The sequence below is a fragment of the Talpa europaea genome (assembly GCF_964194135.1).
Source record: "Talpa europaea genome assembly, chromosome: X".
Lineage (NCBI taxonomy): Eukaryota > Metazoa > Chordata > Mammalia > Eulipotyphla > Talpidae > Talpa > Talpa europaea.
This window is the reverse complement of record NC_140081.1, coordinates 44,342,789-44,360,967: the sequence shown is the minus strand read 5'-3', so window position 1 is coordinate 44,360,967 and position 18,179 is coordinate 44,342,789. Positions and strand designations below refer to the sequence as shown.

General features: G+C 36.4%; 1 protein-coding gene across 2 annotated transcripts in view; it reads left to right on the top strand.

The window, feature by feature from the left end:
• Positions 1 to 18,179, top strand: part of OPHN1 (oligophrenin 1) — a gene marked incomplete at both ends in the record, with an annotated part of 458,306 nt that overhangs the window by 146,905 nt on the left and 293,222 nt on the right. Inside the window, one exon of one of the 2 annotated variants that reach the window (XM_084258482.1) lies at positions 12,276 to 12,347. The exons of the other annotated variant lie outside the window; for it this stretch is intronic. Coding sequence (XP_084114608.1) covers positions 12,276 to 12,347 — 72 coding nt within the window. The remainder of the gene's footprint in view (positions 1 to 12,275; positions 12,348 to 18,179) is intronic. 2 annotated transcript variants of the gene reach the window in all.

Below are 18,179 nucleotides of genomic sequence, written 5' to 3'. Positions count from 1 at the left end.
AAGAAGAAATGCAAATGGCCAACAGGCATATGAAAAAATGTTCAACATCACTTATAATCAGGAAATGCAAATCAAAACTACTATGAGATACCATGTTTCACCAGTGAGAATGGCACACATTAAGAAACTAGCAACAACAAATATTGTCAAGTTTGTGGAGAAAGAGGAACTCTCCTGCACTGCTTGTGGGAGTGCAAACTGGTCCAACCACTATGGAGAGCTGTGTGGAGATTTCTTGACCTAAAAACATAGAGCTCCCATATGATCCTGCTATTGTACTCCTAGGTATTTACCGAAATGACACAGAAACAGTAATTCCAAAGGGGACCTGCATCCCTATCTTTATAGCAGCACTATTTACAGTAGCTAAGCTATGGAAACAACCCAAATGCCCAAAAATAGATGAGTACATCAAGAAGATGTGGTACCTATACACAATGGACTATTACTCAGCATTCAAAAAAGATAAACACATGCAGTTTGCAGGAACATGGATGGACCTAGAAGGGATCGGGCTCAGTGAAATAAGTCACAAAGAAAAAGAAAAAATACCGGACCGTCTTACTCATAGCAGGTATTTAGAAATCCTAAATAGGAGAACAGGAAAAAAACTAATCAATACAAAGTAAAAATCAAAATCAACAAGCAACTATAAACCAGAGACACACTACAGGGTGGGGGTAGGGATGGTGAAAGAAAGGACTAGAGTCAAAATAAGGGGGTGTTGCAATTGTATGGGGAATATAACCAAAATGAAAATGCATACATTGTGCAAAGATGAAGAAGATGTAAGAATTATATAAAATAAAATAGTTAAATAAAAATGCATAAAGACAAAAAGTAAAATAATGATATGAGGAATGTAAGTAATGAACTAAAGACTGAAATTGAGTCTTTTAAAAAGATATGGAGGATATACAGGATATTAAAACATAAGTGAAGGAGCTAAAGAACTCTTGGAAAAATAACAAAAACAGAATTAATGAAATGGAAGAATGGATCAATACCATGAAAGATAAAAACAACCAAAAGATAAAAAGATAAAAAGAACCAAAAAAGAAAAGGAAAGTGAAGTACAAAGGAAAAAAAAAAAAGAAGAAACACTTCGAGAACTGTATGACTCCATGGGGAAAGGAAATATAAGAGTTACAGGAATCCTAGAAGGTGAGGAGAGAGACTATGGAACCAAGAAACTATAAGGAGTTAATCAAAGAGAAATTCGCAAGCATGATGAAGGAGATGAAAACAGACATTCAAGAAGTGAGAAGAACACCAAATTACCACAGTATAAAAAATAATAAATAAAAAATTAATAAATAATAAATAATTAAGTAAAAAATCTAGGTGGAAAATAAGGAAAACTACAGCATGGCACATCATAGTAAAACTTCCAAGAGCCCAAGACATGGAACAAATAAAGAAGCTGACAAGGGGGAAGAAACAGTTAACCTATAAAGGAAAACCAGTCATGCTAACATAAGGCTTTTTCAAAGAAATGCTACGGGCAAGAAGAATATAGAGTGACATATTTAACTAACTCCAAGTCAAAAAATGCCAACTAAACATAATTTACTCTGCAAAGCTCTCCTTTCACTTTGAAGGAAAAATAAGAACCTTCTCAGACAAACAGACTCTTCAGAAATTTATGACTACTAAACCTCCACTCCAAAAAATACTACAGGAAGTCCTAAAGCCAAAAATAACAAGAACAACAAGAACAACAAGAACAACAACAACAAAAAAAAATAACAGAGAAATGAATAAGAATAGAATGAGATAAGGAATAAAATCACAAAAAGACAAACGAAATGGCAAATACAGATGCCAATGTATCAATATTAATTCTAAATGTAAATGGACTACACTTATCAATTAAAAGACACAGAGCAGCAGGCTGGATTATGAAACAAATCTGGGGACTCCCTGGTGGTGCAGGTGTTAAGACAGCACTGTCAGGCTCTTGCCAGCCACTGCAGCACTTGTTTGATCCCAGGCCAGCCAGGAGCAACCCACAAGGCACAGCAGACCTCTCCTGCCTTGCCCACTGCTCCCCTCAGCAGTGTATTTCAGTAGATCCTCCTGTTCTGATCACCACTTTCTCTGGTGAATCCTTTCTCCCACTGCACCTCTGGCTTAAACCCCAGTTGTTGTATGCATAAATAAATAAATCTTTAGAAAACACAAAATCCAGCCTTCTGCTGTCTCTAGGAAACACATTTAACTATAAAAGATAAACATAGACTGAAGGTAAAAGGTTGGAAAACAATCCTACAAGCAAATAGACCAAAAAGAAAAGGCAGGAAAAGCTATACTTATATCAGATGAAATAGACTTCAAACTAAAAAATGTAAAAGGAGACATAGATGGATACTACAATATGATTAAGGGGACAATGCATCAGGAAGATATAACACTCATCAGCATATGCTCACCAAATGAAGAAGCACCAAAATTTATAAGACAATTATTATCAGCTTTGAAAATAGACATTGGAGAAAATGCATATATACTAGGAAACTTCAGCACCCCACTCTCACCAATGGACCAATCAACAAGACAAAAGAAAAACAAAGACACTAGAGCCCTAAATAAAGACCTAGACCTCATGGAATTAACAGGCATCTATAGGACACTGCACCCAAAAAAAATCCAAGTACACATTTTTATCAAATGCACATGGATTATATTCCAGAATCAATCACATATTGGGCCAAAAGACAAACATCAACAGATACATTAAGATCAAAATCTTTCCAAGTATCTTCTCTGATCATAAAGGCATTAAACTAGAAATAATCCTTGAAGAGAAAACAAGGAGCCTTCCTATTTCACGGAGAGTGAAATCCACACTATTGGAAGATTATTGGATTCAACTGGAGATCAAAGTAGAAATTTAAAAATACTTTGAGTCAAACAACAATGAGGACACCACTTTTTCAGAATGTATGGGGCACAGCAAAAGCAATAATAATTGGAAAGTTGTATAGCAATAAAGGCTGACGTTAAGAAACAAGAAAGAATTCAAAGAACCAACTAATCTCTAGTTCTCAAAGAACTAGAAAAAGGACAATAGCAACAAAAAACTCCACAAAAACCTGTAGAAGAAAGGAAATAATAAAAATAAAAGCAGAAATGAATGGAATAGAAATTAAAAAAAAAAAACAGACCACAGGATCAATGAAAGCAAGAGTTGGTTTGTTGAAAAAATAAACAAAATAGACAAACCTCTAGTCAGGATCACGATGAAAAAACAGAGAAAACACAAATAGATAGGATGATAAACAAAAGAGCAGAAATTATGAGTCTGTAGAAATCAAAAGAATAATCAGAGATTACTATGAACATTTATAGGCCAACAAGCCCAATGATCTAGAAGAGATGGACAAATTGCTGGAATGCTATATTTATCCAAAGCTAGATAAAGAAGAAATATAACACCTAAACAGACCAATTATAAGCAGCAAATTGAAGCAGTAATCAAAAAACACTCTCCCAAAACAAAAGCCCAGAACAAGACAGTGTCACCAATGAATGCTGTCAAATGTTCAGACATGAACTAGTGCCTATCCTACACAAACTCTTTCAAAATATTTACAAAGTAGGAATACTACCAAATACGTTCTCTGAAGCCAACATTACACTAAGATCAAAACCAAACAAAGACAACACATAAAAGAAAACTACAGCCCAATCTCCCTAATGAACACCAATACAAAAATCCTCAATTAAATCCCTAAAAGAATCCAACCCTGCATCAAAAGGATAATATATAATGACCAAGTGGGATTTATTCCAGTGGCACAAGGATGGTTCAGCATACACACCATGGAATATTACTCAGCATTCAAAAAAGATAAACACATGCAATTTGCAGCAACATGGATGGCGCTGGAAGGGATCATGCTCAGCGAAATAAGCCAGAAAGAAAAAGAAAAATACTGGATGGTCTCACTCACAGCAGGAATCTAGAAAACATAAATAAGAGACCAGGAAAAAGAATAACTATAAGAAAGTAAAAATCAAAATCAATAAACCAACTATGAACCAGAGACACTCTATGGGGTGCGGGGGGCGGTGAAAGGAGGGATTGGGGTTAAAATAAAGGGGTTGCAATTGTATGGGGAATATAAAAATAAAATTTAAATTAAAAAAATAGAAAAAGAACCAAAAAAAAGAAATCAATTAATGCAATCCAAAACATCAATAAAAAGAAAAATAAAAACCATATGATCATATCAATAGATGCTGAGAAAGCATTCAACAAAGTTCGACAGCCACTTATGGTGAAGGCCCTTGAAATTCTCGGGATAGAAGGAGCATACATTTACGTGATGAAAGCCATGTATGACAAACCCTTAGCCAATATTATTCTCAATGATTGAAACCTGAAATCCTTTCCATTAAGATCAGGAACAAGACAAGGATGTCAAGTCTCACACTGTTTTGCAATGTAATACTTGAAGTCCAGCCAGAGCAATAACACAAGAGAAAGTCATACAAGGAATACAAATAGGGAAAGAAGAACTAAAACTATCATTATTTGCAGATGATAAATATACATAGAGAACCCTAAAAACTCCACAGAAAAACTATTCAAAATAATGACCCAGTTTAGTAAAGTAGCAGGATACAAAAACAACACACAAAAATCAGTAGCCTTCCTATATGCAAACAGTCAATCTGGAGAAGATTAAATCAAGAAAACCATCCCTTTTATAATTGAGACAAAAAATGAAATACTTGGGAATAAATCTAACAAAGGAGGTGAAGGACCTATACAAAAAAAATAATAAAACATTGTTTCAAGAAATAGAATAAAACACAAAGAAATGGAAACACATCCCTGCTTATGGATTTGAAGAATTAACATTATCAAAATGGCCATCCTACCAAAAGCAATTTACAGATTCAACACTATTTCAATAAAAATCTCAATGACATATTTCTAAGAAATAGAACAAAAATTCATGAAATTTATATGGAGCCACAGTAACCTCAGATAGCCAAAGCTCTCATGGCTAAAACAAAGGAGAATGGAGGTATCAAACTGTCAGACTTCAAAATATACTGAAATCCATAATAATTAAAACAGTATGGTAGTACAAAAAAAACACACACACAGAGCAATGGAACCCAATACAAAGCCCAGAAATAATGCCACACTTGTATGGACAACTAATCTTTGACAAAGAATCAAAGAACATGCAATGGAACAAGGACAGTTTGTTGAATAAATGGTGCTTTGAAAACTGGACCACCATTAGCAAAAGGATGAAACTAGACCACTACCTCACACCATGTACAAAAATCAACTCAAAATGGATAAAATAATAAGACCTGAAACCATGAAATATATAGAATAAAATATAGGTAAAACACTATGTGACACACATCTCAGTAACATCATTAAAGACTCATCCCCTGAAGCAAAGAAAGTGAAGGGAAAGATAAACAGCTTGGGCTACATCAAAATAAAAAGCTTCTGTACAGCAAAAGATACATTAACCAAAACAAAGAGACAACCTACTGATTGGGAGAAAATTTTTGTACTCCATACAACTGATAAGGGACTGATCACAAAGATATACAAAGAACTCACACAACTCAACAAAATCAAAGTAAACAATCCAGTCAAAAAATGGGCATAAGTACTTAAAAGACACTTCTCCAAAGTGTAGATGCAAATGTCAAACAGGCATATGAAAAATGTTCAACATTCTGCATAATCAGGGAAATGCAAATCAAAATGACAATGAGATACCACCTTACATCCCAGGCAAAGGACATATTAATATCAAACAAACAAACAAACAAAAAAAACTAGCAATAGCAAATGTTGGTGGGTATGTGGTGAAAAAAGAACACTCCTCCACTGCCAGTGGGAATGCAAACTGGTCCAGCCACTATGGAAAGCTGTGTGGAGGTTCGTCAGACTAATAAAAAATGTAAATTCCATATAACACAGCAATTTAATTCCTAGGGATCTATCCAAAGGACACAAAAACATCAATTCAAAAGGATACCTGTACCCTATGTTTACTGCAGCACTATTTATAATATGTAAGACTTGGAAACAATCCAAATGCCCAAAAATAGATGACTGGATCAAAAAGAGGTGGCATATATATATATATATATATATATATATATATATATATATATATACACGTTGGAATACTATTCAGCTAATAAAAAAGATAATTTTTTAAAAAGATTTATTTATTTATTTATACAAGCACTGGGTAAAGTCAGAAGTGGGAAAGGGTGAGTGAATTCACCAGAGCCAGAGTGGGGAGCAGAGCTGGCAGACTGATGAAATAGACTGCTGAGGGGAGCAGCAGGTGTGGCAGGAGAGGTCTGTCGCACCATGTGGGACCCTCTCCAGTGGGCGGGGATCGAACCCACACTGCAGAGGCTGTGGGCTTCTTCGCAGCCCAGCACTCAACCTCTGCGCCACCAGGGGAGGCCCTAAAAATGATAAATTAATGTCATTTGCAGAAACATGGATGGAACTAGAAAGGATTATGCTCAGTGAAATAAGTTAGAAGGAAAAAGGAAAATATCGCATGGTTTCACTTATAGGAGGATTGTAGGGGAACCAAATAAGTGATCAGAGATAAAAGTAGATTCCTGGCTGGCCAGGGAGATTCCCACATGTCTCTGCAGACCTCTCCTGTCATGCCCACTGCTCCCCTCAGTGCTGCTTTCGTTCCCTCTGCCCGTTCTGCTCCCCACTCTGTCTCTGGTGAATCCTCTCACCTTCCTGCATCTCTGGCCTGTACCCCAGCTCTTGTATAAAAAAAAATCTTTTAAAATAAATAAAAAACAGGGGAGAGAAGAGCACAAGGGTCTGTGGTGATGTTTCACAGGTGATGGGAGATTTATGGAGACTAAAATTGGGGGTAGAAATCAAATATTGTACAAAAATGAAAAACAGTGTAAGAAAATAATTAAAAAAGAGAGAAAGAAACACATCAGGAAACACAATCATTAGAAAAGGTAACAGGACAAGAATCTGCTCAGAGGCCAGAGCTCAATTACAAACAAAACACAGTGGATAAACAGCAGAGCAATCAATACAGTGGGATTGTTGTATTTTAAGAAAGGGGAAAGTATTTGAAACTACTGGGCTTTTAATTTTTCCTTTGTTTAAAAAAATTAATAACCACTGAACTGAAAAAATACTGGAATTTACAACACAATCAGAGCAATGTTAGGACGTTCAGTTTAACAAAATTTTATGATTAAATGTAACTGAAAACCTGTGTAATAAAAAATTAAAATTACCTGTAACATTTGAGAGAGATGTCAGAAGGAAAAAAAAATAAAAAGTATAGTATGTAGCAATAGGGACTCACATCAAAAAACAAGATAGAAATCAAAGAAACAACCTAATATCTCAAAGAAATAGAAAAAGAATAAGTAAAAGCCCCCCAAAAGCCAGGAAGATAAAGGAAATAATAACAATTCAAGTAGCAATGAATTAAATAGAAATAAAAAAGAAAATCCAAAAAAATCAATGAAACCAAAAGCTGTTTCTTTGAAAAAAAAAAAAAGAAAAACTAATTGGACAATGTCTTCTAGCCAGGCTAACAAAGAATAAATGGGAGAATACACAAATAAATTGGATTATAAATGAGGGTGACTCAGTGGATAATAAGAGATTACTATGAACATTTATATGCAAGTTAGTTCAATAATCTAGAATAGTTGGACAAATTCCTAGAAATATACAATCATCCAAAACTATATGAAGAAGAAATTAAAAAAAAAACAGCAATAAAACCAATTATAAGCAAATAAATTGTAACAGTAATCAAAAACCTCCCCCAAAACAGACTCCCAGGACCAGATGGTTTGAGAAATGTGTTTTTCAAAGCGTTCAAAGATGAAATGGTGCCTATCTGACACAAACTCTTTCAAAAAATTGAGAAAGAAGAAATAGGACCAAATAAGTTTTTTGAAGCCAACATTACACTAATACCAAAACCAAACAAAGACAACACAAAAACAAGAAAACTACAGGCCAGTCTCCCTAGTGAACACAGATGAAAAATCCTCAATAATACCCTAGCAAACAGAATTCAACAGTGTATCAAAAGGATAATACGCCAGACCAAGGGGGATTTATTCCAGGGCCACAAGGATATTTCAACATCTGAAAATGAATTAATGTAATTCACCAAAGGAAAATGAAAACCACATGATCATATCAACAGATGCCGAGAAAGCATTCCTCAAAGTCCATTTAGGATGCAGGCCCTTGAAATTCTTGGGATAGAAGGAATATACCTTAACATAATAAAAGCCGTATCAACAAACCCATATTATTCTCAATGGTGAAAAACTGAAATCCTTCCCCTCAAGATCTGGAACAATCCAAGGATGTCCACTGTCATTACTGGTTTTTAATATGCATATTTTAAATTGGGTGATATGCATAACTTTAGCTCACAATCTCTGGTAGGTAATCTGCCTGTGAGAAAGGCAAGAATTTAGAAGATAAAATATTTTATCACAAGGAAATTCCTTTTATTTTTATTTTATTTTTTTGGAAATCTCCTTTTTGATAAATTAGTACATTTGAGAATAACAACTTAGCATTTTCAATGTTGTGACATAAGGCTAGTACATAATGTACATTAATTTAGGATGAATGATGGAGTGAGTGGGTTTGGAGTACGGGGTCCTTGGGTTCACTCTGGGAAAGGTTTCACCAAAGCTCCAGTTTCAACAGCACAGGGCGAGTTTCCCAGGCGAGGTTCTCCATGAGACAGAGACGTTAATTATATTTAAAGGGCAGATTTATTTGGAAAGTGACAGAATAATAAAGTACACTTGCAAAGACACAAGTGGGCAGAAAGAGCTGTTCTGAAAGGGGCATGTTTGCTGAGAGTCCTGCATGGTTGCAGGCAGGAGGCCTTGAGGAGAACTGCCTCCACTGAGGGAGGCTGGTGAAGAGAAGTCACAGAAAATTCCTTTTAGTTGGAGGTCTGTGGTTTTCTCCTGGGGAAGGGCCTTAGGTTTAGGTGGCTGTTGGTGCTGATGGCTGAGGGTGAGCATAAGAATGAGGAAGGGCTCTTCACCACAGGGCCACACCTCTGCCTTTGCCTCTGTGTTCTTTGTCCTGCCTCGCCTGCTGCTCCCCTCAGCAGTCTTCGGTCTGTCTGCCTGTTCTGCTCCCTGCTCTGTCTGTGGTGAATTCTCTCACCCTCTAGCACCTCTGACTGTGCCCCAGTTTAAGAAAAAAAATATTGAAGTTGGATTGACTAAGATCTTGTTTTCTCACCCTTCCTACTTCCTCTTTTCCATGGAACAGACTCATTTTCTTCTGTTTTTTATATTGTGCCCTTCTGTTCCACAACTCTTTAATTATGTTCTGACTGTTGACTCCCCATTTCCCATTTAATTTCAGGAATGCTGTGAAGGTTAGCCTCTACAAGGGCCTTTCATAATATGCCAGGTATTCATTACTTGATTGCAACTCTCCCATTTCCTGCAACTATGGTAAAAAAGCACCTGTACCCCAATGAGGATAACCTGAAAAGCTTTAAACAACTCATTATCCTTTTTATAAGAAGAAACCAAAAGAAACTCTAGAAGAATAAGAAGGATGTTCACAGTCCTAGTATGAGATAATTGCAAATGTCAAGTTGATAATTGCAAATGTCATAAATGAATTTAAATCATGGAAGGAACTTTGGAGGGAGGAAATCAGGAGCATTCTAGCTGTGATGTTCTTACACAGTACCGTAGGGGTGTATCTGATAAGGTGGCCTTTTAATGTCTATATAACAAACTCCCTGCATGATTATGGGTAGGAGGCTTGCCTGAATGTTTCTGATGTTTAAGGAGAGTCTATTTGCCATGCTCAAGATCTTTGCTTTGCGGATAGCCAAAAATCCAGTAATATTTCAAATAGTATGTCTTCTTTTGGTAATTGGTTAGCCTTCTAATTTCTGTATAATCCTATAGTAGTGAACTGAATATCCTTTCTATTCTTCTAAATGGCTGATTTGGGCTTCATTTAATAGAAACGTTTAGGTTATTACTTATGCAAGAGCATCTACCTTGAGATAGAAGGTAGGAGCATTTCTCCTAATGAGCTCACAGAACGGATGCAGTGATCAGAAACAGGATTAAAGTCCATGTTTACTTAAAAAAGGCTTTATTGCATACTTGCTAGATGTCTAAGGGATTTAAGAATAAAACAGAATGAAAAAGAAAATGGAGCCAAGCTTCAGTCTGACCTTTTGCTGTGTCTATAGGTCTATGTTCTTGTAGAAACTAGTATAATAACCAATGAGTATCAAAGAAATGGTTCAGATCATCTAATTGTGTTGTATGAGAATGAGAGAACTGTTGCCAATGTGATTATTGGAAACTATAGTGAACAATTTCAAAGTCTGAGACAGGGCCATACATGTAAAAAACATTGTCCTTATGAACCCTAGTGATAAGTTCCTGGCACACATGTTGGTGCAAGAAATTCCCCTTGGGACATGAAAAGTTGCCAACTTTGCCATCCTTGGGGTATCTGCATATGGAAAGGCTCAGTAGTATATCCGTAAAGAGACTTGATTAATACTACTCTGTTTAAAAAATATTTACTTCATATTCATGTGCATCTTAACCTATAATGTTGGGCATGGTCTCTGCATGTGGTAGGGGTTCTAGCAGACTTTAATGCTGTGTGTGGGCCAAAAGACACCTAAGTGGTTGCTTCTCACCATGGGTCTGGGGCCTCCCTCTGCCTTCCTGGCTTTACTTGCTCTTCTGCATGGGGTGCACAGTTGCATGGGAGGTCTCTGGCCTCCGGTAATCATGCGCTGGCTGGAGGGCAATTTCCTGGATTGCTGCTCACCTTTTTTTCGGGGCCCTTCTTCTGCCTTTACTTGGTTCCATAAGGGGTGCTCAGGGGTCACTCAGTAGAAGAATTCTTGTTTTCAATCACAGAGAGCCACTGGAGATTTTTGTTTTAATATGAGGGATGCTAGTGGATCTTTGGTTATAGGAGTTTGTCTATATAGTCGTGCCTTGAATCATAACTGAGCATGTAACATGAGACCAAAAAATGCCTGCACAACCTGATTAAAATATGTACTAGTGGGTCTCCCCTGGTGGCGCAGCGGTTGAGCGCTGGTCTGCGAAGCTGCCTGCAGCCTCTGCAGTGGTGGTTTTATCCCTGGCCACCAGCGAGGGTCCCACATTTCGTGACAGACCTCTCCTGTCTCGCCTGCTGCTCCCCTCAGCAGTGTATTAAAAATATATGTACTAGTGCTTCAACTTGCCATGTTTTTTGGTAGTAGTTTACACAAGCTTCTTAGTCTGGAAAATACAGATCTGGATAACTGGCTTTCTACTGTGTTTTGTTTTTATTATGAAGATATATCTTGTTTCTCTGATACCATATGTTTCATCTGACAAGGCAGCTAGACCCTCATTTCCCTGTCTTGTGATAAATCAGAATTAATGCAATGACTTAAAAAAGTTCAGTGCTTCTGATGCCTTCTCTAAGGCTCTCCCTTAAAGGGCAACTAATACATACCCCTGAAAGTAACAAACCATAGTTATTACCTTGGACAGATGCAATCCAAGAGGATTATATGAAGACAATGCTTGACAAATCTCTACCTGGCCACTGAACAAGGGCTTTAATTTGGATAGGATTTTTTTATATTTCCAAAACCTATCAATATCACTATTTTTAGTCTCTAGACAGGCTGTATTTATCAGCTTCTGGGCATCAGTAATTAGGTAATTTGAAGGCTTGGTCCAGTGTTTTCTATGATGCTGTAATATACTCCAAGTATCGAAGGAAATGTTTTGATTTTATGACATACCAGGGCATTATTAGAAACAGTTTATTCTGGGATTTATCCTGATGCTATAAATGCTTATTCATTTGCCTCTCATGAAATGGTTTACACTTGGTATAAGTGACCTTTTCATGGATTCTTCATTCCATTTCTCTTCTTTTTGCAAGATACACTTCAGGCCTCCTGTCTCTGCTTCTGGACAAATTTCTGGGTATTTATTGATTAAAATCAGACTACCAGTAATGTTTCAGAGAAATGCCCATAGTGTTACTTTTCTAACTTCCTCTCAAAGCATCTGATTTTAGGAGATAAATATGAGAAAAAAGAAGACAGTAGCAAAAGACAACAAACCAGCAACCTTGTGAATATTTTGCAAGATGGTATATTACATAGACTCCTGAAGCTGAACATTGTTAATCTAAAAGTTGTCTTTTTTTTTTTCTTTCTTTTCTCCAGGTACACAATGCTAGTGATTTGCTGATTAAACCCCTGGAAAATTTCCGGAAGGAGCAAATAGGCTTCACCAAGGTACATACTCACCAAATGTGTAAGATATATTTTACAGCAGTTGAATATTTTTTTTTGACAAACACTCTTACCTCCTCAGTAGTGAGGAAGGTTCATTTCTATAAGAAAACATATCATGGAAAAAACTCCTGAAAATCTTGAAGTGATTATGGGCTATGTTACCAAGAAGATCTAACTGTGGACAAGTCACTTCATTGGGAGCTTCATTTGTCCATCTGGAAAATGAGGAGCTTTATAATAGCTGTTATCAAAGAGTGCTGGGCACTGGGTTAGATACTTTATATTTATCATCTAATTACTACCCTGTGAGATTCTGATATTATTACCGTTTTGTAAATGAGGCCACTTGGCTTTGGATAAGAAAAAGTACATGGTAAGTGTTATAAAGCAACTAACAGTAGCTGGACTTTAGACTTAACAGTCTTTTAGTTTTAAATACCACAATCATTCCCTTAAGCCATACTGACTAGATTTATGCTAATCATACAACATGGTAGCAACTAGCTATTGAAATAAAGTAAAATTAACTACTGAATTTCGCTCTGTCTCTGGTGAATCCAATCACCCTCCTGCACATCTGGCTTATACCCCAGTTCTTGTATAAATAAATAAATCTTTAAAAACAACAACAACAAAAAAAAAAACCAAAAACAAAACTCAGTTTCCTAGTTTGGGAAACTAAACTTTAGACACATTTTAGGAACCACATGTGACTAGTAGCTACTATGTTGAACAGCACACATATATAATATTTCCAACATTGTAGACATTTTTACTAGATAGCACTGTGGCAAATATTCATATACCTCCTAGCTTTACCAGCATAGACCACACTGATGGCCCAGTGTCTCATAAAGGGGTGTGAATAATTGTAAAACTCATTTTTTTCAGGTAGGTGTGTGCCTATTTTGTGAACTTTAGTCATGTGTGCAATGTGTAACCAAGATACTCTGGCAGAAATAAATGTATCAATAGTATCTTGACCAAGCATCTGGCCCATTTAAGACTAAGAACTTTTCGATCCAGTGGTTATTATCTAGAATATCATGCCAAACAGTTTGGATCAAAGATATGAAAGAAACAAGTTCTAAGAAGAAATAGAAATTTAGTGAACTAGTATGCTTTCTGAAATTATCAGTTAATTTGAGCATTATTTTGACTGACTGGAATTCAAGTGCAGTGAGTTCTCTGGATAACCCAGCAATTCTGGATTCTGCTTATTTCATCCAGAGTCTCATAAGCATAAGCACTTAGTTGAGAACAATATAATCAAGGGACAGACAATCTTTAAAATCACATGGTCAGAAAATAATGAACAACTTATTAAGTGACATGACAATTGTTAGGAAACAACGAATAAAGATGATAAAGAAGGACAAATGATGTGAAAACCTTCACACCTGGTTCACTTTCATTGATTGACCTCATAGCATCTGAGGGAAGGGAGACAAATTTCTATCATATGCTTCCTATGATCCAGGCATGTGCTGAGAATTTACCACATACTTTCTTCCTGTGAAGGAAGATATATAATGGCCATTATCCAATGGAAAAAAATGAGAGTCAGAAAGGTTACTTATCTTTTTTCCCTATTTCTTTAACACTGGAGCCAGCCTGTATGCCTACAAGGGAGATGATCAGCTATCATTGTGAGATTTGTTTTCAAGAAACTGGAATTATCCTAATGGTAAAGTTTTAGGTATTAGAAAGAACACTGAACTAAGGACTAGAAAATTTAGGTCTCAGTCTACATCTGTATGTTATCAATTTATTGTCTTTCAGTTCCAGATTTGCTCCTCCATATCTTTTCTGTGACAATGGACAGAATTCCTTTAAGCATTTCTCCTTTACAGTAAGCAAAATGTTAAGCTTCCTTAGTAGAGGATGCTGGAGAAACATTGCAGGAGGAAGAGGTTCTCCTGAAGTTTACACTGCTGAAAAAGTGGGTCAGTGCAGTGGGGGTGAGGTATAGGTGACCTAGCTACACATCTGTGATAACAAAATGTTAAGCTTCCTCAGTATAGGATACTGGAGAAACATTGCAGGAGGAATGGGTTCTCCTGAAGTTTACACTGCTGAACAAGTGGGTCAGTACAGTGGGGTTGTGATATAGGTGACCAAGCTACAAATCTGTGATAACATGGTTTTTCATTAACCTTGAAATTTCTACTTGTATTGGTGATAACTTTTCTACAGATTTCTCAGTATGAAAAACAGCTCCCAGAAATTCTGTCTGCCTGTGCCGGTGCTATTCTCCTGCTCTCTGCTGTAGGTCCCCCACATAGCCCATATAGACCCCCCCCCACCTCTGGTAACTGAAGGATTATAATAGAGATGTCTTTCCCTGCTTCTTCTAAGGTCCCGTTTATAAAGATTGAGTGTGTCTTAGGGGGTTCCCATTTAAGCAGACTGACCCTATAAAGCTTACTTGTACCCCAGATTGTTCTTATAATCCCTGTATAACTACTCCACAAGTTGCTAATTGTTTTCTGCCACCCACCCCTCCCCCCATATAATCTGTAGAGTTGTCCCCTGCTTACTTTATGATTCTTGACCATGAGACCAAACTGGCACACTTTTCTGCTATTTACTGACTGCACGTTTTCCAATGAGATTAGAACCTTTCAATAATTGCCTTTCTTTGTATACCTACGCTCAGACTACCATATAAAGTTTCCTTATATTTTTTTTAAGATCAGTATGTTTGTGTTTAATAATTATTTAGAATGGTTTCTGACCCATAATTAGACCTAAAATAATAGATTCAACATTGTTGTTAGCTGCCTCTGTGACTTTACTGATAATAGTAAGTGCTTTGCTGTTGGTCTATACACACACACACACACACACACACACTGGTTGTCACAAGAACCTCAAAACTGTTGTTTGGTATAGTATTTACAGTCACTCTACTGCGAAGTGTCAGAGCTTAGATTTGAATGCAGTTTTCCTAGTTTTAAGTCTGAGGCCATTTTTCCTTATGAGAAATGTCATTTGTCTCTGGACCTCAGTTTTCTTTATATGCCTTTAAACATTGTACTATAAAACCAGACATGAAGCATTAAGGTACATAGACATCAGATGTGAATAGTCCAGCTCTACTGCTTTCTAGTTCTGTGATATGGGGCAAATATTCACCTCTTTGAGCCTCAGTCTCAACTATAAAATATGATAAAATTATACCTATCTGACAGGGTTGTTGTAAGCATTAGATGAAGCAATGTATAAAACAGGCTTGCAATGAAACATTAGTTCCATTCTGTGAAGTACTTTTATCACTTCCCAAAAAATGAATAAGGAAATAGATAGAACGAGAAAACTGAAGACAATGTAACAGCAGCAAATCCTCATATATCAATAATTACTCTAAATGTAAATGCATTGACCTCACCAATCAAAAGTCACAGAGTGGCTTGTTGGATCAGAAAACAAAACCCAATATTCTTCTATCTCTAACAGACCCATTTGAGCTCCCAAGTAAATGTAAACTCAAAGTAAGTGGTTAGGAAACAGTTTTACAAGCAAATGAGACCGAGACAAAGGCAGAGACAGCTATAATTACTTTACATAAAATATGCTTACAGCTAAAAAAGGTACCAGGAGGCAGGGATGATCATTTAATGACCATCATATAATGATTACAAAAATAAGATGTCAAGAAGACATAAAACTCATCAATGCATATGTCCCAAACACAAGAGAATCAACATATGTAAGACAACTATTAAAGAACCTGAAAAGAGACATTGACAACAAATTAATAGTTGTAGATGAGTGCTGTACACTCATCAATGAACAGATCAACCAGGCAGCAAATCAAGAATGAAACAGTAGCCTTACATGGGGAAATAGGGCACATAGGCTTCCACACACATTTTATGAGGCCAGTGTTAGTCTGATACTAAAATCAGGCAAAGATAACACAGAAAAGAAAGTTATAGATGAATTTTCTTGAAGACCATAGATGCAAAAATACTCAGCAAAATCTTAGTAAACTGAATTCAATAATGTATTAAAAGGATCATAAAACGATCTGATAGTTGATCAATATAATTCCCCATATCAATGAAATAACATTTGATTTTATCAATAAATGCAGAGAAAGCATTTGATAACATCCACGTATGATAAAAACCTTCAAAAAGTGGGGGTCAAGGAATACATCTAAATATAATGTAAGCCATGTTCGAGAAACCAACTACTGACTTCATACTCAGTGGTGACAAACAACTTTTCTTCTAAGATTAGGTTTAAGAAAAGGATGTCCACTTCACATTCAACTTTGTATTGGAATTCCTGGCTACAGTAATTAGACAAGATACACACACACACACACACACACACACACTCACACACACACACACACACACACACGGAGTCCAAATTGGGAAAGAAGAAGCAACACTATCACTATATTCAGATGATAATATGCATAGAAAACCCTAAGGACTCCACTAATAAATTAATAGAAATAATAAACCAATAAAGATAAAGATTCCAAAAATCAGTTATAAAAAACAGTTGCCCATTCCTATATGCAAGGTAGGAAATCTAGAAAATAATTCATTTTACTATTGTAACAAAGTATTAAAAACCTAGGAATAAAAATAACAAAGAAAATGAGGGACCTGGACAATGGAAATTATAAGATGCTGTTAAAAGACATAAAGAAGACGCACAAAAAATGGGAAGATCTGGCCTCCCTGGTGGCTCAAGCGTTAAAGACAATGCTATCAAACTGTTGCCAGCCCTGCAGCATGAGTTTGAGTCCCGGCCGGCCAGGAGGCAACCCACATGACACAGCAGACCTCTTCTGCCTCACCATGCTCCATCAGCAGTGTATTTCAGTGGATCTGGCTGTTCTGCTCCCCACTCTCTCTGGTGAATCCTCCCACCCCCCACACCTCTGGCTAGTACCGCAGTTCTTGTATGCATAAATAAATCCTTTTAGGATGGTTTAACGTCCGAAAATCAATCAACGTTATCCAACACATCAACAAAAAGAAATATAAAAACCATATGATAATATCAATAGATGCTGAGAAAGCTTTCGACAAAGTGCAACACCCATTCATGATAAAAGCCCTTGAAATTCTGGGGATACAAGGAACATACCTCAACATCATAAAGGCCATCTATGACAAGCCAACAGCCAGTATCATTCTCAATGGTGAAAAGCTGAAAGCAATTCCATTAAGATCTGGAACAAGACAAGGATGTCCACTCTCACCATTGCTTTTCAATATAATACTGGAAGTCCTAGCCAGGGCAATAAGACAAGAGAAAGACATCCAAGGAATCCAAATAGGAAAAGAAGAAGTCAAACTATCACTATTTGCAGACGATATGATATTATACATAGAGAACCCCAAAAACTCCACAGAAAAGCTAATTCAACTCATCAATCAGTTCAGTAAAGTGGCAGGATACAAAATCAACACGCAAAAGTCAGTAGCCTTCCTATACACAAACAATAAATCTGAAGAAGAAGAAATCAAAAAGACCATCCCTTTTGTTATTGAAACAAAAAAAAATCAAATATTTGGGAATAAATCTAACAAAAGAGGTAAAGGACCTATACAAAGAAAACTATAAAACACTGTTAAAAGAAATAGAAGAAGACACAAAGAAATGGAGAGACATCCCCTGCTCATGGATTGGAAGAATAAACATTATTAAAATGGCCATCCTTCCAAAAGCAATATACAGATTCAATGCTGTTCCAATCAAAATTTCAATGTCATTCTTCAAAGAAATAGAACAATTATTGATGAAATTCATATGGAATCACAAAAAACCCCGAATAGCCAAAGCTCTCCTGAAAAAAAAGGA